Here is a 25,801-nt window from a genome sequence, read left to right as displayed (position 1 = left end):
GCTCATTTTATTGCCTTGGATAGTAGTTTTCCGATTGTAGGTTGTGAAATCAATTCACTGGGAAGCCACCAGCAGTTGAGAAGGTGGACAGGGAAGGGAGACCAAACATAAAAATGCATCACCTGTAGTAAAAATGTTTTATGACTCTGTCACTTGTACATGTTTGTATGCAGGGTCACACTATCACATATTTTCTTTACTGTTGGTTATGGGTGGGTGGATTTTCTTTACTGTGGAAGGGGAAGCAGATGTGGTATAGAGAAGGGTACATTGGCTTCAGAGTCTGAAAACTTGGGTTTGTATACGACTCAGTTACTACTTTTGTCAAAGGTTTGTGTATCATACAAAGTTTTGTGTAAAGGTAAAATCAGTGGTTCTCAACTTGCCCTCCATGAGACTTTTGATAACCTTTGGAAACATTTTTGGTTGTCACAACTGAGGATAGAGTAGAACTGATATTCAGTGAGTAGAGGCCAGGGATGCTGCTAAACATTCTACAATGCACAGGACAGCTTTCCAAAACAAAGAATTAGCTGACCCAGATGTCAGTAGTGTCATGGTTGAGAAACGCTGGATTAAGTGATTACATTTAAAAAATTGTGAATTGTCATATAAGGTACCTAGTACTTTTTTTTTTTTTTTAATTTTATTGTTTGTTTATTTTTGAGAGAGACAGAGACAGAATGCGAGTGGGGTGGGGTGGGGCAGAGAGAGAGGGAGACACAGAATCTGAAGCAGGCTCCAGGGTCTGAGCTGTCAGCACAGAGCCTGATGCAGGGCTCGAACTCAGGAGCTGTGAGATCATGACCTGAGCCGAAGTTGGATGCTCAACCTACTGAGCCACCCAGGCGCCCCCCTAGTACTTTTTATTAAGAATACATTTAAGTATTTTAAAAAAAAAAATTTTTTTTTAATGTTTTATTTATTTTTGAGACAGAGACAGACAGAACATGAACGGGGGAGGGTCAGAGAGAGGGAGACACAGAATCTGAAGCAGGCTCTAGGCTCTGAGCTGTCAGCACAGAGCCCGACGCGGGGCTTGAACTCACGGACCGCGAGATCATGACCTAAGCCGAAGTCGGCCACTCAACCGACTGAGCCACCCAGGCACCCCAAGAATACATTTAAGTATTTTTAAAGACCTGTATCTCAGTATTATCTTTCAAAGATGAATTTTTATAATGAAATATAGCATGTAGGGAAGATGGAGGAAATTGGAGCAAATCTGTGTAATCTTGGCTCTTTACCTGATAAGATTATTATGAGAATTTGACAATTAGATATATATCAATTAGATACACATTAATATGATAATTAGATATATACTGGTACATGTTTCAAAGCCTCGTAATTGATTTTTAAATTTAATTAAATTTAATTTATTTTCATATTTGATTTAAGTAATGTTTATATAGGAGTGGTGCAGAAGGTAGAGTACTTGTATAAGAAGTGATTTTTGTATCAATACAAGCAACTTCAGAGAAGCCTGCATTTAAACATATTACATCAATTCAATTTAGATAATTTGAGAGATTAATATAATTCTGTGTTACTCTATGTTAGCCAAGTATTAAAAAGTGTAACTACCTGTGGCTTTTAATCAGATTTCCAGGAAGGCCGCAAGGTAATGATACAGAAACAACCAATAACAGCAAATTTTGAAGGGATAGACATAGTTCCTGCTGTATTTTCTAGCACTTTCTAAAACAAATTAGTCTCTTGGGGTGCCTGGGTGGCTCAGTTGGTTAAGCGTCTGACTTCAGCTCAGATCATGATCTCGCGGTCCGTGAGTTCGAGCCCCTCGTCGGGCTCTGGGCTGATGGCTCAGAGCCTGGAGCCTGCTTCTGATTCTGTGTCTCCCTCTCTCTCTGCCCCTCCCCTGTTCATGCTCTGTCGCTCTCTGTCTCAAAAATAAATAAACATTAAAAAAAATTTTTAAAACAGATTAGTCTCTTAAATTCATGGTCAGAAAATCAAGATAATCACCTGAACCAGAAATTCTATTATAAACAGTTGTTGCTAATAATTTATGAAACATCTGTCAGTATATTTGAGCCACTGTCTTTCTAGGACTACTTAGCACTCCTTCACCAGCAAGATGTGATAATCTTCATGTGCTCTGTGACTATTTTACCATTCAGGAAAGGATTAGTATAGACCCTCTCTGTGAATTGAAAAATCAATTGATCTTGGACATCAGGTTGTTAAGAGTGTGCATATTATCTGCATTAAATTGGAACAAGGTTTCATCCAAGCATCCCACGCAATATGGAAGTTAGAAAAGGCAGAAACTTCATTGTTAAGGTTTGAAAGTAGGGCTTGGTGTACATTCCTTCTGTTCAGCCTTTTTGTCTTCATCAGCTAAATAACCAATATTTTATATAGCTCTTTATATCAGGCACTGTTTTAAGGTCTTTACATACAATCAACATTCAATTCTTACATCATTTCTAGAGGTAAGAATCTAGGTACTATTCTACTCTTTTTGGATTAAGAAATTAAAGTGCAGATAGGTTAAGTTGATCAAGGTCACACAGTTAGTAAGTGGTAGAACTAGGATTCAAACCCAGGGAATCTGGCTCCAGAGTCTGTGCTGTTAACTACTGTGTCCTTCCAGTTTATACTCCTGTAACAGCTACCTGGCAGGGTGGTTATAACTAAATCAGATTTCATGTACTGAACACTTCACATGTGTTAGGTACTCAATAATTAAGAGATGATATTAATATATTCTTCTGTTAAACACAACTAGGAAGAGTATTGCAAAGCATCACTTTTAAACATCTCTTTTAAAAAATTACATATCTAAACCAGAAATGCATGCTTAAAAATTTTTTTCCACATAATGAGTTATATTGAGAGGATCATAGCTTTTTTCCCCTTCATTTTATTAACTTGGTATATTACATTGATTTTCGTGTGTTGAACCAACCTTGCATTCCTGGGATATATCATACATGGTATGGTGAATAGTCTTTTTATTTATTTTTTTTTATTTTTGAGAGAGAGAGAGAGCGAGCGAGTGTCAGTTGGGGAGGAGTAGAGAGAGAAGGAGACACAGAAACCGAGAAGCAAGCTCCAGGCTCCAAGCAGTTCAGCACAGAGTCCGACACAGGGCTCAAACTCACAAACCTTGAGATCATGACCTGAGCTGAAGTCAGGGGCTTAATAACCCAACTGAGCCACCCAGGTGCCCTGAAGAGTCCTTTGAATATACTCCTGGATTTGGTTTGCTAATAATTTATTGGGGATTTTTGCATCAATGTTTATAAGAGATACTGGTCTGTATTTTTCTTTTCTTGTGATATCTTTGTCTGGCTTTATTTCTTAAAGTCATTCTCCACCCTCTGTGCCCTCATCATAGAAGAGGCCTTACTTTACTCACCCGTTTCTAGCCTTAGGTCAGAGGTCAATTTCACGACATAAGTGCAGAAAGCCAAATAATCAGGCAGTTATGGGGGCCCTTAAAACCTTGTGGCTGTGATGGTTTAAGGCAAGTGATCCCTAGCATAGGAGGGTATTTAATAAGGTACATATGCTTTTGCAAGACTATTACGGTTCCGTTGTCCCTTGCTGGTAATAGGATGCCTTTGTTTTTAGGGTTATTAATTACCCACAATTTCAAGGCTTAAAGGTACCAGAGACAGAATTTCAAATCTTACTCCAAAATTGTTTGTCTGCATTATATAGCACATGCCTATTCATGTGAGAAATGGGGTAATAGTTATTTACATTTGAGAGAGAGACAGAGACAGCATGAGTGGGGAAAGGGCAGAGAGAGGGGGAGACACAAAATCTGAAGCAGCCTCCAGGCTCTGAGCTGTCAGCACAGAGCCCAACGTGGGGCTTGAATCCATGAACCAGGAGATCATGACCTGAGCGAAAGTTGGACGCTTAACTGACTGAGCCACCCAACACCCCAAAAATAGTTTCTTTCTATCAGTGTTAAGATGAGAATTAGTGATAATTTATGTAAATTCCCTGGCATATAGAGAAGCAAGTATTCAACAATTGTTAGATGTTAATTTTCTATCTCTGACTTCTATTCTCTACTAGATGGTATGGTGCTCAATCAAAAATCCAGACTTTAGTCTTGCTCCTATGGGGTTAGTATAACATTCCCCACCTGCCTCTTATTGATTCATTTCTGTCCTTTACTCCTTTACCTCACAATCTCGTTCACCATTCATGAAGAGTTTTGATGTCTGATTTATGTTCTTTCTTAGTCTGTCCTCTAAATGTTGTTACTGGACACATTTTGCCCTTCTGCCATAACGATAGAATAAGTGAAAATCTAGCAAAACTGAAAACAAAATTGAAATTAGTCGTACTTTTGGGATAGTTTAAATACACAAAGCCACTCGTTTCTTGACCTGGGCCCAGCTATCTTGATAAAGAAACTTTGCTGGCTCCTGTTCTTAAGGATTTTGTATTTTGGGAGGCACCTGGGTGGCTCAGTCAGTTAAGCATCCAGCTCTTGATTTTGGCTCAGGTCATGATCTCACGGTTTGTGAGGTTGATCCCCACCCCACATCTGTCAGCGCAGAGCCTGCTTGGGATTCTCTCTTCCTCTCTCTGCCCCTCCCCAACTCATGATCGATCTCTCTCTCTCTCTCTCTCAAAATAAATAAACTTAAAAAGGATTCTGTATTTTTATGTTTAGATACCTCTGAAGTATTCATTTTCTTTCTTTTTAAAAATCCTCTATAGCTCTCACCTGATACTTGGACTAGTGGTCTAGAAAAACATTATTGGTAGTTGTGGTCATGTTAATGGTTTTTATCCCACATCATAAATTAAGCCAGTGATAATAGTGAACTTTACTATGAATCATAGTACACAGTCATGTAAATATATAATATACATAATAATGTGAATAGCATGTGTTCATATAGTACTAGGGATTCACAGTTTGATACTGACAGATGTCCAAAAAAAAAAAAACACATTAAAGTGTTTTTAATGTGTTTTAAAGTGTTAAGAGAGCTTTATCAACAAAGATATTTGGTTAAATTTTTTCAGTACTTTTGTAATTTTGGTGATAGTCTTGCTTTAAGCTGGGGATATAGAGTTTTGCAATGAAATCACAGAAGTTAAATCCTTAGCATGTATTTTATAGATTATTTGAACAAAAAATATATATTAATATGAGCACTAAGCCAAAATAATTTTGTAATTTGAACTATGACTTTATCTTTTTACCTCTTAACACTCATCCCGTAGGGAGGATTCTATTGCTTTGGACAGCTAATAGCTGCCAAAATAAGAATAATGAGTAAAGTTTTATTTCCCTCATTTAAGGCAATTAGAAATGCCTGAGTTCAGGAGGAAATAGCTTACAGCCAGGACCCAAGAATAGGGAGTGTATGTGGTGTCTGCACATAGAAATGCCTCCTCATAGATATTAGAAAACTAACTCCATGGATGTGAAACAGGAAAAACAGCTCTTTTGATTTTTTTTTTTTTTTTTAATCATTACATGAAAGGATTGTCACTGAATTATCTACAGCGCAGTGACAGGTGTTCTAAATGGTCAGGTTAGAGAACTTTAAGATCTGTAAGAATCATTTCCTAATGAATACCCATATGTACATTACTTTTTGTGTGTGATGTTTGTGAGATGAGCCATATATTAAGGGAAGACTTTTTGTTCAGCTCTTCCTTTCTTTGAGGACCTATCAAAAGAAAAGACACCATCCATTCCATTTTGGTCTAAATAAAATTGTTCAAAGAAGAGATGAAAATTGCCCAGTCAGAGCAGAGGTTGTATTTTTGCATGCCTTCTAGATTCTGGCATGATCTATACAAATATTTAGAACTCCTCCCTGAGTTATTGTGCATTAATTCTGGAAAAATCTGTGATTATTCTGCTGGGAATAAATGGCAGAAATTTCGAGTTTTCTGTGATGGAATGGACTAGGTTGGTAAGCACATGTATATTGCATTCTAATTAGTCTCTCAGGTTTGACCCTTAAATGTCATTTTATATATGGACAGAAGAATCAAAGTCATTTCACTTGGGGCATCTGTTTTGAAATTCTCTTCCAGAAGGTTAGAAGGACCAGTTTTTGTATCACTTTCTATGGAATGAGTGAGGCATCCTGAAATTGTGAAAGGAGCATGGGCTTTGAAGTTAGATGAGAGCTAGAGGTTTGTATAACTGGCTTCACCAGCTCTGGAACTTGGGTAAGTTACCTGACATTTCTGAGCATTTGTTGGTGACGGTAATGCCTGTCTTCCAGAGCTGTAGGAAATCATATTACAAATTATAATACATCAAAGTCTGTAAAGTGCCTAGTACATATGTGCTCCATAAATGGTAACTTCATTATAGTCCTGTAGAGAGGGCTAGAATTGTTTTTGAGTCTTATTTATTTATTTATTTACAAAAAATTTTTTTTAATGTTTTATTTATTTTTGAGAGAGAGAGAGAAAGAGAGAGCAAGCAGGGGAGGGGCAGAGAGAGAGGGAGACACAGAATCCAAAGCAGGCTCCAGGCTCCGAGCTGTCAGCACAGAGTCTGATGCGGGGCTTGAACTCACTAGCCGTGAGATCATGACCTAAGCTGAAATCAGACCCTTAACTGACTGAGCCACCCAGGCACCCCAACTTTGAGTCATTTTTAGTTTGCCTGGAAACTGCATGTTGGTAGAGATTTGTGCACATTAATTTAAAAATAATTGAGTGCCTACTATGTACAAGATACAGGGATTAATACAGACAAAATTAGTGATCATATTGTTGAATGCAAACAGCTATCTGTTTAAAGAGTCTGATCTGACAATGGCCAGGTGACTCTTTCCCAAATGCATGTATCTTAATGTTCTCTCAAGACAGCTATACATTCAGGGATGCCTGGGTGGCTTTGTCAGTTAAGCGTCGGACTCCTGGTTTCATCTTGGGTCATGATCTCACAGTATATAGGATTGAGCCCCACACTGGGCTCTGTACTGACAGCGTGGAGCCTTCTTGGGATTCTCTCTCTACCCCTCCCTAGCTTGTGCTCTCTTTTTTTCTCTCTCAAAGTAAATAAATAAATTTTAAAGAAAGGACAACTTATACCTTCAAAAAGAGGGTTATTATTATTATCATGTAATAAATAATGAGAAGTGGGTGCTTAAAAAAAATTTTTTTTTTAATGTTTTTATTTATTTTTGAGACAGCATGAGACAGAGGGGCAGAGAGGGAGACACAGAATCTGAAGCAGGCTCCAGCTGTCAGCACAGAGCCCGATGCGGGGCTCGAACTCACAGACTGTGAGATCATGACCTGAGCTGAAGTCGGACGCCCAACCGACTGAGCCACCCAGGCGCCCTGAGAAGAGGGTGCTTTTAGAGAGATGATATTAATGAGGTGCTCTTAGAACACAAGAATTCCTGAGTCCCCCCGTTCATCTCACTCCCTTCATACAAGATCCTCTTTCAAGAATGACACCTGCACATGGAACTAAGCAAGGCAGGATAACACTTTCTGTTAGCAAGAGTTTGGGCTTCAGACCCCATTGAAGAAATACAATTATCTAGGACCAAATTATAGATCTTACCTCTAGCTGCGTGAAAAGACCATACCTTCTAATAAGAAACAGGAGGAAAATGCAAAAGACATGGGAAAAATGTGTCTCACTCATGTCTCTGAATATAATAAATTATAACATGCCTTCCATTTCCTTGAGGGTGGAGTTGAAAGCCAAACTTCTGATTGAACTTTGTGAGGAAATGAAGCTCTGAGAGGGAGTGGGGAGATTTCAATTTCTGTTTTATAAAGACCAGCACATGATTTAGCATGCCATTTAAAAATAAAATTATAAGCTCATTAGAATAAATTTCTGAAACACTTAGAAAACTCTGCAATTTAATTTTGGCAACCTGTGGGGACAGTTTATATTTTTGGGCACTTGGGTATTTTGGCCATAAAATGGGTAAAATACTTGAGGAATGGATCACAATGTGTGTTTTAAATTTTGTTCATCCTTGAAAATTAAAATTGTTTTATAAATGTATAAAAACTAATTACCTAGGGATGAAGTTTGCTTTGAAATTTCTTAAAAACGTATCACTTCTGCTGATCTTGGATCTTAGAGATCTGAGTATCTAGAACAGAAATCTAAATGAAATAAATCAAATTTGCACATTTCCCAAACAAATCCAAGGACTAAATTCCTTCTGTTGCCAAATTCCAAATCTTAAATTATAGGAATTGGTAGGTTATATTTTAATATTGGCCTCAAGGCTAAAAATTGCTGTAAAAGTATGTATGAGAGAATATCTTTTTTTTTTTTTTTTTTTTTTTTTAGATTTTTAAAAAAAGTTAATTTTATTTATTTTGAGGGAGATAGAGCACATGTGAAGGAGGAGCAGATCAGGGGCAGTGAGCAGGGTGTGTTGCTGGTAGAATCCCATGCTGTCAGTGAGGAGCCTGATGTGGGGCTCCAACTCACAAATTGTGAGATCATGACCTGAGCCAAAATCAAGAGCCAGATGCTTAACCAACTGAGCCACTCAGGCACTCCAGTATTAGAGAACATCTTTAAGAACAAGATGAAAAGACTGGATAAAAATGTTTGAAAAATAGGTCAGTAATTATTTCTGGATGATGGGATCATAACTGCTTTTAATTGTCTTCAGTACTGTGTCTTTTAGTCTAGAAAATGAGCAAGTATTGTTTCTATAATTAAGAAAAAATAATGTGTGGGGCGCCTGGGTGGCGCAGTCGGTTGAGTGTCCGACTTCAGCCAGGTCACGATCTCGCGGTCTGTGAGTTCGAGCCCCGCATCAGGCTCTGGGCTGATGGCTCGGAGCCTGGAGCCTGTTTCCGATTCTGTGTCTCCCTCTCTCTCTGCCCCTCCCCCGTTCATGCTCTGTCTGTCTCTGTCCCAAAAATAAATAAAAAACGTTGAAAAAAAAAATTAAAAAAAAAAAAGATGTGTCAACAAATATTTATTGAATACATGTTCTAGGCAAATAGATATGAATAAGACATAATCCCTGCCCTTAAGTGGGGTGAGGCTGGAGTCACACATTATAAATAATAGTACTTTGTATGTTTCTGTATTATGCAGTATTTCTCCCTCACAAATAACTACTAATAACAAAAATCTGTGTGATTATGACTTAGTGTAGAGTTATAAACTTTATTTTAGGTGAGAGAAAGTACTTTTGAGAACATTGAACAGAAGAAGTATGAATTGTGTTAAATGAGTTCACTAGGTACCTCGAAGGGAAGAATATTGTAGGAGAGAGTTAGCATGTACAAAGATTGAACAAAGTGAAATGTTCAGAGAACTACTGGGAGAGGTATAGATGAAGCATAAGATACAGGGAAGATGGGAGAAGAGAGGCTAGAGAGGCTGACAAATGCCATACCATGGCAGATCTTTCTCATACCATGCTGAGGAATTTGGAATTTAACTGTGCAGCAGAGAGCCCAGACCCTTAGAAGTTTTAAGTAGGAACATAACTTGAGGTGGTCTTGCCCCTTCAAAATACCAATTTAGAGGCAGTGTGGGAATTAGACTGGAGCAGAGAGAAACTCAAGTCGGGAAGATCAGATAGATGAATATTGTAGCAGCTTAGGAAAGGAGATAAAGAGGGTGTAAAGTAAGACAGTGATAATGGAGTGGAATACATGGATTTGAGGGAGATTTGGGAGGTGGAATCTGTAGAATAATAGTGATAGAGGGAATCAGGGAAGGAAGAGGTTTCTAGAGTGCTGATGAGGTTTCTGGGTTGGATGCCTGGGTGAATGGGTATGCCATAAACAGCTATAAGAGTACACATATGCATGCATGTGAACACTAAACTGAAAAATAAATGAAAGCAGAAGTAGAAACAGCGGGTTTTCAGTGCTCTCAGGGTGTCGAAGTGTATATACGATAGGCTATAGGCTGTCTCATGTATTTATCATAGGCTATAGGCTATATATCAACTGATCAGGAGAGTGGTTAGGGGTTGGTGGGATTTGGGAGCTTGTGGTAGGCTGAAAAGTGCCCCTTCAAAAGATACGGATGCCCTAATCCCTGGAAAGTGTAAATGTTTCATGGCAGAAAAGCAGGCAAGGGAGATATCTTTATAGATGGATGGGGAGATTATTTTGGAGTATCTCAGTGAGCCCTAAGTAGAATCACATGTTTCCTTATAAAAGGGAAATGGGGAGGTTTCACACACACAGGAGAAGATGATGTGAAGAGAGAGCTGAAAATGCTGGTCTCGAAGACTGCAGTGATGTGTCCACAAGCCCAGAGCGCTGGTAGCAACCAGAGACTAGAAGAGGCGAGGGATGGGTCCTCCCTTAGAGCTCTGAAGGGAGCCGAGGCCTTGTCACCACCTTGATTTTGTCCCGGTGATACCAATTTCTGACTTCTGGCCTCCAGAGTGCATATCTGGTGTTTTAAGTCATCCAATTTGTCACAGTTTGTTAATAGCAACCACAGGAAACTAATACAGGCGCCAGTAGCCTAGAGTTTATAATTAAAAGTGGTAGATGTGAATGATTTCACCTAGGGAGGATGCATGGAAGAAGGAAAGAGGAATGAGGATAGAAGTTTCTGTTATCTGGTACCATCCAGAAAGAAGTGATTTTGGATTAGAGAGTATTTAGGAAACTGAATACAAAACCCTGTAATTATTGCTACTTTTTTCAGTTGATAAAAAAATGTCTTGATGGAGTACTCAGAACTTTGTTCTTTGTATAAAAGATTGAACCAGTTTGATAACTCCTAAAGTAATGTCTTTAGTGAGTATACCTCATTGATATTCCAGTCTTATAACTCTGTCTTTGAAATCTGGATGTTACTACTTTATATTCATTTTACCCCAAACTAAAGAGAGACTTACTAGTTTCCTTTCCTATTATCTACTTGGTTCCTAGATAATTATCAACTTTTTTCTTTAAAAGATTTCTTGGGGTGCCTGGGTGGCTCAGTCGGTTAAGTGTCTGACTCTTGATTTTGGCTCAGGTCATCATCTCATGGTTTGTGAGCTCAAACCCTGTGTTGGGCTGTGCTGAATGTGCAGAGCCTGCTTGGGATTCTCTCTTTCTCCCTATCTCTGCCCCTCCCCTGTGCTCACTCGCTCGCTCTCTGTCTCTCTCTCTCTCTCTCTCTCTCTCAAAATAAACATTAAAAAAAATTAAAAAAGATTTCTTGGGCAACCTGGCTGGCTCCAGTTGGTAGAGCATGCAACTTATGATCTCAGGGGTTATGAGTTCAAGCCCCATGTCGGGTGTACAGGTTACTTAAAAATAAAATCTTTAAAAAAAGGATCTCTTGAATCGTCATTGTCCATTCCATGACCATGCCCTTATCATCCCTGCTTATCAGACTTTTAGTTATTCTCTTTAACTGCAGGGAGGTCCATCAGGAGCATTGGAGACCAGTCTTCTTTAAATACCACAATCAATGTGTTACTACTTCTCACAAATGTAGAATGATTACCTATTGTATCCCAATACAGTCTGAATTCTTTTGTCTGGATGTCCAGGTTGTCTGTCGTTGGGCCCACAAATATCTCATGTTACCCGACTAAGACACACATACATTTCCAGGCTTCTATTCTCTTGTAATCAGGCCAAGTTTCTCATGCAGCAAAATCACTGAACTGGATTAAGGAATGGGCCAGCCAGGCTCCTCTCCAGTGTCACTTTCTAAAGGTTCACTGGAAATGTAACAGGGTGAAGAAATTGTTTTCTAAAAAGCCTCTTATAAAGAGTATTATCTGTGGTGTTGGGGAATATTTTTATAAGATGTCTGGGCTAGAGCCTGAGACCACCAAAGGGCATGGGAAAGTGCCTGCTGGGGTGGGTAATTCTGATTCGCTGCAGGGCCTTTTGCGGAGTCAGGACTTGAATTATTCAGGACCACTTCTTCCTTTCTGCTTTCCCTTCTCCCTCAGGGCTAACTTCAGGCCTCTTGCTGAATAAATGTTGAACACATATTTAAGGAGTGTTTTTTTGAAGATGTATTAGTTATTAGCCTACCCAGGTTGCCCCATGTCTTAATTGGTCTTGTAAAACACAGTATTCAATCCTTTTTCTTCTCTTTGTTTAGAGTGTGTGTGTGTGTGTCCCGCTGCTTAGAAAATGTGCTCTTCCTTTCTCTGTAGTAGAAAATTTTGAATCCAAGTCTGTTGACATCTATGATTTTGTAATTAGAACAAGCCCCTACTCTAACAGGAACAAATGAATCTTCTTGGGACCTTCCAAGTGTTTGGAAGATTTGTCTAGGTGTAGAGCATGCGTTCTCAGCAGGGGTGATAATAACTTAGGTATTTACATTGGTTTGTAATCCTCCAAAGCTCAATGCTACCCTACAAAATCTTATCCTTTCAGTTTTTAATTTCTCTTGTTAGGGAGAAATTGAATTAAATTAAATTAAACTAGTTAATTTAAGTTAAATTTAATTTTAATCCTTGGAGTGGTGATAATGAAAAAAAATTTGAGGAACACTGGTGTAGAGAAAGGGAAAAGATGCTGTTATAATAGGTTTTATTTTTGTGACAAGTCTCACACTGAGTTTTGAGTTATTAAGCCTTGTTATTAGTCACCCTGTTACTAACCCTTTCCCCTCAGCCTCCCAACATAGCAGCTGACTAGAAATCTAAGACAGCAGAACTCCACTTCCACGTTGTACTACTCGACTCTTGGTATTCACCCCTTTACCTTTCCTTTTGTGAACGCAAGGCTTTAGCGTTAATCCTTTTTACCAATCCTTATTTATTTGCTGGGTTTCATTGGAGAGAGAAACATAATGGTTCTGTACCTGTGAAAACTTAATCTTATTGGAGGAAAAAAGACACACAAAAAAGGAATGAATAAATTATAGTAACTACACTATAGAAGATGTCCCATTATAGTATGACAGTTGCTGTTTTAGGCAAAGGAAGAGATTACTTAATTAGAAATGGTCAGAGGTTGGGTCCAGGGAGAATCTAGGAACTTGAACTACATTTTGAAAGACAATACAGGATTTGAATAGACAAAGGAAGAGCTTGAGCATAGTCCTGATTAAAACACCATTTTGATTTTTGTGACTTTTTGTGATGTATTCAAATGTGAGCTATATGGGAGCCAAGAAGATAATCTATACCTACTATTACTAACTGACCTAAAGAGAGTTACTCTTGGAAAAGTTTAGAGACCCTTCAGTTGCTTACTTTTATTTCTGTACCTTTTACATCTTGTTAGCCCTACAGATCTTTTAACTCGAGCCCAACAAATTTTTCTTACCTTTTAATAGATTTATTTTCCAAGCAGGAAGGTGCCCCTTTTAGACTACAGAAAGAACTAGTGTTCAGTTATGGTGTCAGATTCTCCCCCAAGCACTCTACGTGAATTTAATCTCGTGTAAGAACTCCATAAAAGTACTTACCATTTTCCCCCTGTTGTACAAATGGAAACTGTGCTCTCAAATATTTAAATAACCAGTGACACCTCACTTTTTGAATGGCAGAGCCCAGCGCTACTTAATATAGAGCCTGAGCTCTTGGATTAAAAAAAACACTAAAAAACCCTCAATATTAGGGATTGATTTTTGTAATGAGAGGCCACCTTTTTGTTTCTAAAGCCTTGAGTTCACAAAAGGAAAGGTCAAGAGGTGAATGTAGGAGTAAAGTAGCACAGTGTGGGAGTGGTGTTCTCCTGTCTTAGAATTCTAGTCTGCTGCTGTGTTGGGAGGTTGAGGGGCAAGGGTTAATAATAACAGGCAGGGCTGGGGCAGCTGCCATCCTAGAGATCATCTGGTTCTGACACTAGCTTTGTTTCTTCAGCTCAATAATAATGGAATTGAACATGTTTAAAGGTCTACCGTTAGATCCCGAAATAGTCGTTGAAAGACCCCTTTCAAATACTTCTGTGTGTAGGACTCTGTGATGCTGTTTCATGCTGATAGGAAAAAGGGATAGTGGTCTGTTTGGGGATAGGTATGGCTCTCCACTCCGAGAAATACATGCCGTTATAAAAACGACAGCTCCGGGAGTGCGTCAGTGGCTCAGTTGGTGAAGTTCCCAGCCCTTGATTTCAGCTCAGGTCATGATCTCATGGTTGTGAGATTGAGCCCTGCATCTCGTCAGGCTCTGCACTGGGCGTGGTGTCTGCTTGAGACGCTTCCTCTCCCTTTGCAGTAGTTCATTCCTTTTTTATTTGCTGAGTAGTATTCCCTTGTATGGATGTGCTGGAGTTTGTTTACCCACCCATCCACTGAAGGATGTTTAGATTAATTTCCAGTTTGGGGAAGTTAGGAATAGAGCTGCCATAAACATTCACATAACAGGTGTTGATATGAATATAAGTTTTCGTTTCTCCAGGACAAATCCTTAGGAGTGGTATTGCTGGATCATATGATAAGTGATGTTTTACAAGATTTTGCCAAATTGCTTTCTAGAATGGCTGTACCATTTTGCATTCTACTCAGCAATTTATGAGAGTTCCAGCTGGTTTGCATCCATAGTTAGTATTTGATATTCTTAGTATTTTTAGGTTACTCACTCCTAGTACATGTTTAGTGGTATCTTATTGGGGTTTTAATTTGCATTTCTTTAATGGTTGCTGATGTTGAACATCTTATTTGTTATTCCTGTATTATCTTTGGTGAAGAGAATTTTTATCCATTTTTTTAATTGAGTGATTTGTTTTCGTACTTGTAAGTTTGAAAGTTCTTGATGTATTCTGGCTGTGTATCCTTTGTTAGAAATACAATTTGCAGGGGCACCTCGGTGGCTCAGTCGGTTAAGTGTCTGACTCTTGATTGTGGTTCAGGTCATGATCTCAGTTTGTGAGTTCAACCCCCACATTAGGCTCTGCCCCAACAGCGTGGTGCCTGCTTGGGGTTCTCTTTCTCCCTCTCTCTCTCCACCTCTCCCCTACTTGTACACATGTAGGTGCATGCGTGTACTTTCTCTCAAAATAAATAAACTTAAAAAAAATGTAATTTGTAGATGTTTTCTCCTGTTTATGACTTATCTTTTGATTCTCTTAACAGTATCTTTCAGACAAAAGTCTGATTTTGCTTTTTGTTTATTAACCTTTGTGCTTTAAGAAAAACAGCTTTATTGAGCTTTTGAGTTTTAAAAGATGTACAATTCAGTGATTTTTAAAAATGTACATCGTTGTGTAGCATTCACCACAATCCAGTTTTAGAGCATTTTCATCACCCAAAAGGTTCCTTGTACTGTTTTATAGTCAGTCAGCATTCCTACGCGAGTCCCAGGTAACCACTAAATTGCTTTCTGTCTCTGTGTATGTGCTCTTTTGGGTATTTCATATGAATGGAATCATGCAATATGTAGACTTTAAATCTGGCCTTTTTCACATAGCGTAATGTTTTTAATGCTTTTATAGAGATATAAATCCACATATAAAATTCACCCATTTGAAGTATATGATTCAGTGGTTTGAGTATATTCAGAGTTTTTCAATCATCAGTACAACCTAATCTTAGAATATTTTCATCACCTCAAAAAGAAACCCCATAGCCAGTAGCAGTCATTCCATATTCCTCCCCACATCCTGACCCTAGGCTACCACTAATCTGCTTTCTTTCTCTATGGATTTACCAATTCTAGATGTTTCATCTAAATGGAATCACACAACATGTATTCATTTTGACTGACTTCCTTCTCTTGGCATGTTTTTAAGGTTCATTTGTGTATTAGTGCTTCTTTCTTATTGCTGAACAATTTTTATTTATACATTAATTAATTGATGGACATTTCAGTTAAAGTTTTCACTTTTGGCTATTATGAATATTGCTATAAATGGTCATTTACAGGTTTTTGTGTAAACATATGTTTTCATCCTTTCATTTTTAACCTACTTCTGTGGTTACAGTTGAAGTGGGTTTCTTTTAGATAGCCTGTAGTTGGATCAGACATTATCTATTTTGACAAACTACCTTCTAATTGTATTTAGACCATTTTTATTTAATGCTAATCACTGATTTGTTTGGATTTATTTAGGTCTACCATTTAATTTTTTTCTGTTCTTCTATTTCCCCTTTCCTGCTTTCTCTTGGATTATTAACATGTTTCGCTTATCTGTTGTTTTTGGTTGTATCTCTTTGTATAGGTTTTCCAGTGGTTGCTCTATGGATTTCAATATACATACCAAACTTTTCACATTCTCCTTAGATTCAGTATTTGGCCACCTCACGTGAAATATGAAACCTTACCATCATAAGAGTTTTCTTTTCCCTGTGTTGTAGTTGTCATATATCCACGTGCATTGACAAGTCCCTACAGATTGCATTACACTGTTTGCTTCCAACTGTCAAATATTAAGAATTCAAGAGCAGAAGAGTGTTCTATTTACCATTTTTATTTCTCTTTTTTTATTCCTAATATTCGAAAATTTCCTTTTGGTATTATTTCCATTATGTCTGAATGGAATTTTTTGAGAGCGTATCTACTGACAACAAGTTATTCCCTTTAGCTGAGGATGTCTTTATTTCACTTTCATTTCTGAAGGATGTTTTCTGTGGACAGAGAATTTTGGGTTGACAGTTTTTTCTCTAAGCACTTAAGATCATGTTTTTTCCCTTCTTTGTAGCCTCCATGTTTCAAATGAGAAATCTGCAGTATTGAAGTCATCGTTCCCCCTCTAAGCATGATCCTGTACTTTCACCTAACTCTTGATTCCCTAAGTGATCTCATCCAGATTCATGGTTTTAGACACCATCTATATGCTGATGTCTGACACCCAAGATCTTCTCTGAGCCTCGGATTTGTAGATCAAGGTGCTTAGTTATATCCCTCACATTTACTTGTCTACAGTGGAACTTTTGATTTACAGCCCTCTTGGTTTCGAGTAAATTACATAGCCATCTGCCCACTTATTCAAGCCTGCAACTTGGCAGCTTTTCTTTATTTTCACCCTCATCTTACCTCGTATCTAAGTGATCTGTGAGCCCTGTCAGTTCCATCTGTAAACTGGATCTTTAAATTCTTCCACTTTTGTCTTCATGACACCGTTCTTTTCCAAGCCAGTGTGAGTCCATTCTCGAACTGTTGCATATTTACCTATTTCTGATGTTATTTCTTATCTAATCCATTTTTTTCCCTGCCCGGTAGCCAGAGTGTTTGTCTTTTACAAAATGGAAGTCAGAACATATGACCTCCTGGCATAAAACTATTCAGTGAATTACCATTGTATTTGGAAAAGAATCCTAAACCCTTATGGGCTTGATCTGGTCATCCAGCCAGTCTACCTTACTAACTTCTTTTCATGCTTCTTTTCTGACTTTCTCAGTTACAGGCCACACTTTTCATTTCCTATAGGTTCTTTCCTACTTTTAGGTTTTTGCACTTGCTATATTCTCTCTGCTTAGATTCTTCTTTTGCTTTTGGCATTTACTTAAATGTCACCTTCTTTAAAGTAGTGAAATTCCTCCCCTCCCAGCCTGTTATCTTCATCTCTCATGGACTTTATTTCTTGCTTAGCATCTAATAGATATTTCCTGTCTAGTAAAGTGCTTTGCACTTAGTAGGCACTCAGTAAATATTGGCTGAATGAATGAAACACTATGCAGATTAAAAGAGCCAAATGCAAAGGTATCAATGTTACTTTAATAATTCAACAAATGAGGATGTAGAAGTGGGTGATATGCTGTTGCCTTTCTATTTATATATAGTTCTCAAATCTCCTATAATGAGCATGTATCACTGTTATAAACTGAAAAAGAATTTTTAAAATGAGAACATGTCTTGGGGTGCCTGGGTGACTCAGTTGGTTAAGCATCCGACTTTGGCTCAGGTCATGATCTCACAGTTTGTGAGTTTGAGCCCCATATCGGACTCTGTGCTGATAGCTCAGAGCCAGGAGCCTGCTTCAGATTTTGGGTCCCCCTCTCTCTCTACCCCTCCCCTGCTCATGTGTGTTCTCTCTCTCTCTCTCTCTCTCTCTCTCTCTCTCTCTCTCTCTCTCTCTCTCTCTCTCTCTCTTTCTCTGCCCTTCCCTCCCTCCCTCTCTCCCTCAAAAATAAAAACACATTAAAATTAAAAAAAAAAAAAAAACGTGTCTTACTAATACTTTTGTTGAGTTTAATTTTCTTAGGCTTTCATGTATCATTTTTTGGTGATTAGTTTTGTATGCAGTCTTCATTTTATTCTTTAAAACGTTTAAAAGCTATTACATGGGTTAGATGGAAGCAGCATAGCAGCACAAAAATATTCGTTTTCTTTACATTATGCTTTTGTAGTTTCTTAATTTTTCTAGTTTCCTAAGTTGTAACTATTAATTATTGGTAAATTGAAGAGCAGATTTACTAACTGAATAGTAAATTACGTGGTATGGAATATAGATATGTTTAGAATATGGATTATGGAGCTCCTTTCTCTTATATTTTTTATAATCTAGGGAAGGAGAAATTCAACCTGGTGTTTGAACACTGAGTCATTAATTGAGGTAACCATTAGTCATTTAACTCTTGCTTTTTCTGTGATGTTAACAATACTGGTTTTATAAAGGGTCATTTTATTGAAAGTATAAGCTTTGTTTTTTTAAGCTATTAATAATTACCTATGTCAGAGACATTCTTTCTCTGAGGTGACATTATAATTTGTTTCAACTTCATGGAAGGCTATTTCAGTCCTGGTATCTTACAGTTTTACCCTGTTTCTTTTGTTGACCTGAAACCTAGCACAGTGGCTGGTACATAGTAGGTACTTAGTAAATGTTGATCAATGAGTGTTCTTAACTGTATAGTTACAAAAATTCTTGTGTTATTTTTGTAGATGACACCACTAAATAATTTAGTGTATTATTTGCAGATTTTCCTAGCTTAATTCTCAACAAGTTACTCTTATTTTCAGATTTTTACATTTTACTTAACTTTGTTCCTTATATTAATAAAGACTAGCTTTTTACTTTTACAACTTTTAAAAGTTTGGGGGGGCCTGGGTGGCTCAGTTGGTTGAGCGTCTGACCTCAGCTCAAGTCGTTTGTGAGTTCGAGCCCTGCATCAGGCTCTGTGCTGACAGCTTGGAGCCTGCTTCATATTCTGTGTCTCCCTCTCTCTCTGACCCTCCCCTGCTCACTCTCAAAAGTAAACATTTAAAACAATTAAGGAAAAAAAAAACTTATAAGTGTTAACACTCAGAAGTTTTCAACATTATCGTGTCAGTTTTTTATTTTCTTAATGTTATTTTTATTTTTTTATTTTCAACGTTTTTTATTTTTTGAGAGACAGAGCACTAGTTGGGGAGGGGCAGAGAGAGAGGGACACACAGAATCTGAAGCAGGCTCCAGGCTCTGAGCTGTCAGCACAGAGCCCAGTATGGGGCTCGAACTCACAAACAGTGAGATCATGACCTGAGCCGAAGTCAGACGCTTAAACTGAGCCCCCCAGGTACCCTAAAATGTTATTTTTAAATTGAAGTATACTTAGCACAATGTTGTATTAGTTTCAGGTGTACAGACATAGTGATTTGACTGTGCTCACCATTAAATGTAGTCACCAGCTGACACAGTGCTGTCACAATACCATTGAGTGTTCTCTCCTTATGCTGTGTCTTCCACCCCCATGACTTATTTCTTCCACCACTGGAAGCCTGTGTCTCCTACTCCCCTTCATCCAAATGCCCATCTGCCCACCCCCTTCTCCCTGACAACCATTGGTTCTCTGTATTTATGGGTCTGTTTCTGCTTTTTGTGTACTCATTTGTTTTTTAGATTCCACATATAAATAAAATCATGGTATTTGTCTTTCTCAGTCTATTTTCACTTACCACAATACCCTCTAGGTCCATCCATGTTGCAATCATGCCATATATTTTTTTCATGCTGTATTTTTAACCGTATTAAGCTGTAGAGCCGAAATGTTAGTGAAGGCAGTCATTTCCTGGTTTCTTTGTTCATGAATCAGATTGTAACTATTTCTTTCACTTTGGATTTGTGGTTACTTGAGCTAATTTAAGTGATGCAAAAGATGAGTCTCCTTAGGGCGTTTCCTCTTTTAAAAGTGTATGTGGTGTTTTATTGTAAACAGGTTTCTTCCGAGGAAACTTTTCTCTACAGGCTTACTTCATCATCCATTTAGGAAAGAAATCCCATCCATATATACTAATCCCTACATATTTTTGTATTTGTTACTCATGTGTATGTTGGTTTTTACTTATTTTTCAAAACATTTCCAAAGGTTCTTCTGAAGTAACTTCGATCTGACTCAGTCTTTGCTGATTACTAGACACTTTCCTTTGGGTTACTCTCCGCCCACTTTGGGACTTGTAAATGCTTACCCTTCTATTGGTTTCCTCTGGCCACTGAGTATATGAGTAAATGTCACATGCATGTGGTATTGCTTGTCAGGGAGTGGAATTCTAAGACTTCCTCTACATAGAACAGTTTAACTTCTGTGCTTCTGGGCAGAGGAATGGTCCTTGGAACATTCCTGCTTCCACCCAATAGTTATGGCAGAGATCAGGACACATCGCTTTGCTGCCTGTGCAGTAGTGAGGCCTCAGAAACTGCTCTACCCAACGTGACAGGTATGGTTCAAAGGTGATAGTTTGGGGGAGGGTTGATACTCAAAATAATCAAACATGAATGGAGATTTCAAAAAATTTTCTCTACTCCTGTTACTGTCGTCAGTTTCGACCAGTGAAGTTAATTTAAGTGATGCAAAAGATGAGTCTCCTTAGGGCGTTTCCCTCTTTTAAAAGCGTATGTGGTGGTTTATTGTAAACAGGTTTTCTCCAAGGAAACTTTTCTCTGCAGGTTTATACTTCATCATCCATTTAGGAACGATTTGCTTTTTTTCTGGTATTTCATAGTAGGATCTCAGTAAGTACTTACTGAAGGAAAGAATAAATGAGTGATATGTAGTATTTTGTGGTGTTAAGATACATATGGCTTGAGATGAAGTACTTAAGTTACCTTGAGAACTGTTGAATGATTTTTCCAACCACCTTACATAAACAGTATTAAAAAGTATTAGCTTTGGGGGCACCTGGGTGGCTCAGTTTGTTGATCATCTAACTCTTGATTTCGGCTCAGGATCCCTTAAGATTCTCATTCTCTCTCTCTGTCTGTCTGTCTCTCTCCCTCTCCCGCTCTGTCCCTCTCCCCCACTCACATGCTCTTTCCAAAAAAAAAAAAAAAAAAAAGTAAAAAAAAGTATTAGCTTCTCAGAGAATATGCAGCCAGGTAAAGTAGAATTCTGGCAAGATAAGGGTTTGTAAAATGCTTAGAAATGCCTCAACTGAAAATTTTGTATATTTATTTCTCCAGTTACTATCTGACAAGTTTCTTAAAATTTTTTTTTACCGTTTTATTTATTTTTGAGTGAGAGAGAGAGACAGAGTGTGAGCAGGGGAGGGGCAGAGAGAGAGGGAAACACAGAATCCAAAGCAGGCTCCAAGCTCCCAGCTGTCAGCACAGAGCCAGACATGGGGCTTGAACGCATGAACCGTGAGATCATGACCTGAGCCGAAGTTGGACGCTTAACCAGCTGAGCCACCCAGGTGCCCCACTATCTGACAATTTCTAATTAAACTGATAAAAGTTATTGAACGACTGATTGGTGAAAAGTGTTTTTTAATAAAATTAAACATTAAATTTAGGAATTTTCTCTGAATTTGAGTCTGAGTTTTATTCTAGATTTTAACTAGTTTAATCCTGATAATTTACTTTTTAAAAACTGCCGTTTCTATGTTTTGCCTTATTTTTATTGTCTTCTGCAAGCCTGTCAGTAGAAAAAAGTAATAAAATCAACCTTTACTTAACAACCCTATTTCTGCTCCCTGGGTCCTATATCATTGTCTCATCTTAGCTCCATAATCTACCTCAAAAACCGTGATTAACGAAAAATTAACCCATTATGTAATATAATGCATACCTAATATATAGCAGTGATTTCACATTTTTCAAAACTATTTCCAGCCTTCACACTTGCATTTATATAGGCTCAGTACATCTGAATCATCCAGATGTGTCTTTTTTAAGCTGACGAGGAAAGTGACATAGACTACGACCCGCTGGATACCACTGTTATTTACTTGCTCTTCCTATAGGCTTCCCCCTCCCCCCCCCCCCATTCCTTAGCTTGTCCTCCTGCATTTAGTTCTTTATGATTTAATACGTGTTCATTCTTGGCCTCAGGAAAATGTTAGGATGTTTTCTGTCTTTGGAACATTTTTCCTTTTGTTTGATGCTTAGCGGATAGGATGGCGTTTAAATGGATATCCTGTGCAGACGGATTGTACAGGAAATTGACCCTTATTAGTTCTATGAGAACAAGAGTGAGGGGGAAGAAAGAAGAAAGGAAGGAAATAAGATCTTTGACTTGACCAAAAAAATCATAAAAGTAGAGATGGGAAGAACCGGGGTGGGGAGTGAAAAGGATTGTTTTCCAAGTCATGGTTCTTTTAGTACTTTGGCCTCAAAAATAACTTTTATCCTGTGTTTGTTATTTTGTATATTTGAGAAAGGTACAGTATTGTTTGGCCTCTATACATCTTATTAAGTTTGCATCAAATTGTGCTCTTTGCCATTTTTCAAATAGTGTGGTTTTGAAGAAACTGAACTTCATGCCTTTAACAAACATTTCAAGCTTGATGGAGCTTCTCTTCAGTTCAGATGAATCACATGTCATAGACCTGTCCTTGCACACTGACAGCCTGTGCACTGTGAGTGCACAGTTCCTGTTCACCTAATTTAAGTGCTTTCTCTTCTCTGAAACCTTTTCTGATCCAGAGTTTGGTTTTCTGTTCTGTCCTCTCATAGTGGTACAGTATGTGAGCATAACAGTACCCGTGATTCATTTATTCAACAAATGTTTTTTGAGAGACTCTTACATACATGCACTGTTCTGGGTGCTTGGAATTTATCAGTGGACAAAACATACAAAAATCCTTGTCCTCATAAAATTGATACTCTAGTTGGGGGCAGTTAAATAATATATATGAATGTAATAAGTATATAGTTTGTAGTAAGAGGAGCTCTGGAGAGAAATAGGGAAGGAGACATGGGGAGGGGGGTATGTGGGAGTGCTGTCAGGAATAGCTGCATTTTAAAATAGAATAGTCAGAGAATGCTGTACCAGGAGGGTCACATTTGAGTTAAGTGTCATGTGAATGTCTGGGGAGGAATGTTTTAGACAGAAGAAACAGCCAGGACAAACGTCCGGAGGCAGGAGTGTGCCTGCCTTGTTCGAGTAATAGCAGGGAGGCCAGTATGCAAAACGAGGTAAACTAGGGAGGAGTGTAGGCAGATGAATTGGGCAAGACAAGTTGCAAGGGACCTTGCAGGCTCTTGTAAGGACTTTCACATTTCACTCGAAGGTAGGGAGCTATCACAGAGTTTGGAGCAGAGGAGTCACATAATCTGACTTACGCTTTAAACACTGGCTGGTGTATTGAGAATAGACAGGAGAGAATAAGGATAGAGGCATGGAAATCAGGAGTGTGGGGAAATCTAGCTGAGAGATGATGGTGGTAACAAGGAAATAGTGGAGGGGGTGAGAAGTGGATAGATTCTGGGTATATTTTTGAAGGCAGCGCCAATAGGATTTCCTTATGGTTTGGTTGTAGTATGTGAGAGCAAAAAGGAGTCCATGGGGATTCCAAGGTTCTCTTCCCCCAGCTTTATTGATATAATTGACATTTAACATTGTGTAAGCTTAAGGTGTACAGTGTGTTGATTTGATACACTTACATATGGCATAGTGATTACCGCCATAGCATTAGCTGTACCTGCATCACATGTAATTATCATTTCTTATGTTGTGGTGAGAACATTTACTGTCTGCTGGCTTAGCAACTTTCAAGTATATAATACAGTATTATTAACTATAATCATATGTTAGATGCCCAGAACTTATTCATGTTATAGCTGGAAGTTTGTACTCAAACTTGAAGGCTTTTGGCCTGAGCAGCTGAAAAGAAGGAATTACTGTTGACTGAGACAGGGAATTCTTTGGGAGAGGCAGATTTGGGGGAAAGAACAGAGAGTAGTCTTTTATAGTAAGTCCAAATGGTGTTATTAGTGATTTATAATCTTGATATTCTGAAGCTCAGCATGGTGTATGGTAGATGTTCACTAAAATTATTAATTTTGTAAACCTTAAGTGTTCATATATTGGGTTTTACAAAGTAAGGTATAATTGTATGGTTTTTGCTGGTTTTGGCTCGCTAGGATTTAAGAGTTGGCTTCAATATCTGCTTAATTATTATTTCTAAGTTGGTCATGGAGAGTACACAAGTTCTTGTTAACCTTGATTTTGTTCCTCTACCCTTTATCTCAAGCAAGGGGACTTCTATACAACAAGAAGAAAATGAACTTGAACTGTTTGATAATAATTAAACAGAATAATAGAGTAATAATCACAAAGCATTCTAATCTTGTTACCACCATTACTGGCAAGAAACGTTTGTCAGTGTGGATCATGTGGTACTCGCTATAGAACCTGATAAATATTACAAATATTCTCTATACTTTTCGGCAGTTCTTTTCATTTTAATAAAGGATTGGCATTTTGTAGCCCAATGGAAATTCCGCTAGAGTGGATGATTTCTTATTAGAATAAAGGAAACCCTAGTACATGTGATCAGTTTGAAGGATGTTTCATAGAATATGGTGTTTTATTTGTTTGGTAATCCTAATTGGTTACTTTAGTACAGCTGTTTCCATTCCTTGTAACTGCATGTAAACAAGGAGCAATAATACATCCGATTCACGTTAACTTTTCAGGACATCTGGACATAACTTCAGATTTGTCATAATCTTAATGTGGGACAAAATTTAATTAGCTCTGAAATTTTAAGGATACATTCCTCTTAGGAGGAAGGAATGTGAAGAAGTGAAGTAAACTCTAAAGCTATCAGGAAAATTACAGATCCAACCTACTACAGGAATTTCTGTAGACAGTTATGAAGCCATTTTTAAAACATTGGTTAATGCTATTCTAAGATTAAAATACATCTCACTATTTCCCGTCACTTATAGTTTGTATAATTTGGTCATTCATTCAGTTAAAAGTTATTGAACACATCCTATGTAACTCTTGCTAGAAAAAGAGTTTTAATATCAAGGAATACATTGTAAAGTTTGGGATATAAAAATCAATTGAGGATTTTATAAAGATAAAGGGTACAAATATAGCAAGTGTAATGCTTTTGAGAGTACGGGGAGGGGGAGCACGTGAGGCTTCCTAGGGGAGGTTATACACTGGAACTGAATGTTATAAAATGAGTAGAAGGCAGGCAGTCAAAGGAAGGGTGGGAGGAGATCACAGTCCAGGTAACCAGGACTCTGTGAATAAAGGCACAAAGAAGCAGGACGCATCTGTGTGTGTGTTCATGTTTAGAATTTGAGGTATGGAGTGGGGAGAGGTAAAGCTGGAGAAGTAGGTAGAGACCTAATCATAAAAGACCTCGGAGGCCATTGAGAAGATTTTAGCTTGATGGTGAACTGTTAAAGAATCTTAAGAAGAGTGACATGGTCAAATTTTTGTTTTAAATAGATCACTTTGCCAGCTGTGTGGAGGATGGCTTTGAGGGAGACAAGACTGGAGGCAGTAGTCCAGGTGAGAGATGATGGGGATCTGATCTGAGGCATTGGCAGTAGAGATGGAGAGGAGGGAATGTATTTGAAAAGAAATAAAACCACAGACTCCAGGATTTTTCTTCTTCAAATATAAGAAAGTCAACTTTGCATGAAAAATGAGTAGAAGGAGAGAGAGACATAATAGAAAAGTGTTGTTATGTCACAATAGGTAGTTGGATAGTGGCAGACAGCCACTAAAAATAGTTTCTGTGATCGAGAAAATCACCTTTGAAGGCATAGTGTATTTTTTGTGTAAATGACCTGGGTTGTGAGA

At 38.1% G+C, this 25,801-nt stretch overlaps 1 protein-coding gene across 8 annotated transcripts in view; it reads left to right on the top strand.

The window, feature by feature from the left end:
- ABL2 (ABL proto-oncogene 2, non-receptor tyrosine kinase) overlaps positions 1 to 25,801 on the top strand; it is a 116,259-nt gene that overhangs the window by 60,447 nt on the left and 30,011 nt on the right. For 2 of the 8 annotated variants that reach the window (XM_058700784.1, XM_058700788.1), the window contains exon 2: positions 25,445 to 25,507. The exons of 2 other annotated variants lie outside the window; for them this stretch is intronic. In XM_058700784.1, coding sequence (XP_058556767.1) covers positions 25,445 to 25,507 — 63 coding nt within the window. Of the gene's footprint in view, positions 1 to 20,279; positions 20,472 to 25,444; positions 25,508 to 25,801 lie in introns of those variants that run through there. 4 more of the 8 variants (XM_058700785.1, XM_058700789.1, XM_058700787.1 and 1 more) reach the window with 4 other exon arrangements.

The sequence above is a fragment of the Neofelis nebulosa genome, chromosome 15 (assembly GCF_028018385.1).
Source record: "Neofelis nebulosa isolate mNeoNeb1 chromosome 15, mNeoNeb1.pri, whole genome shotgun sequence".
NCBI classification, from domain to species: Eukaryota; Metazoa; Chordata; class Mammalia; order Carnivora; family Felidae; genus Neofelis; species Neofelis nebulosa.
This window is presented reverse-complemented; position numbering and strand designations above follow the sequence as displayed.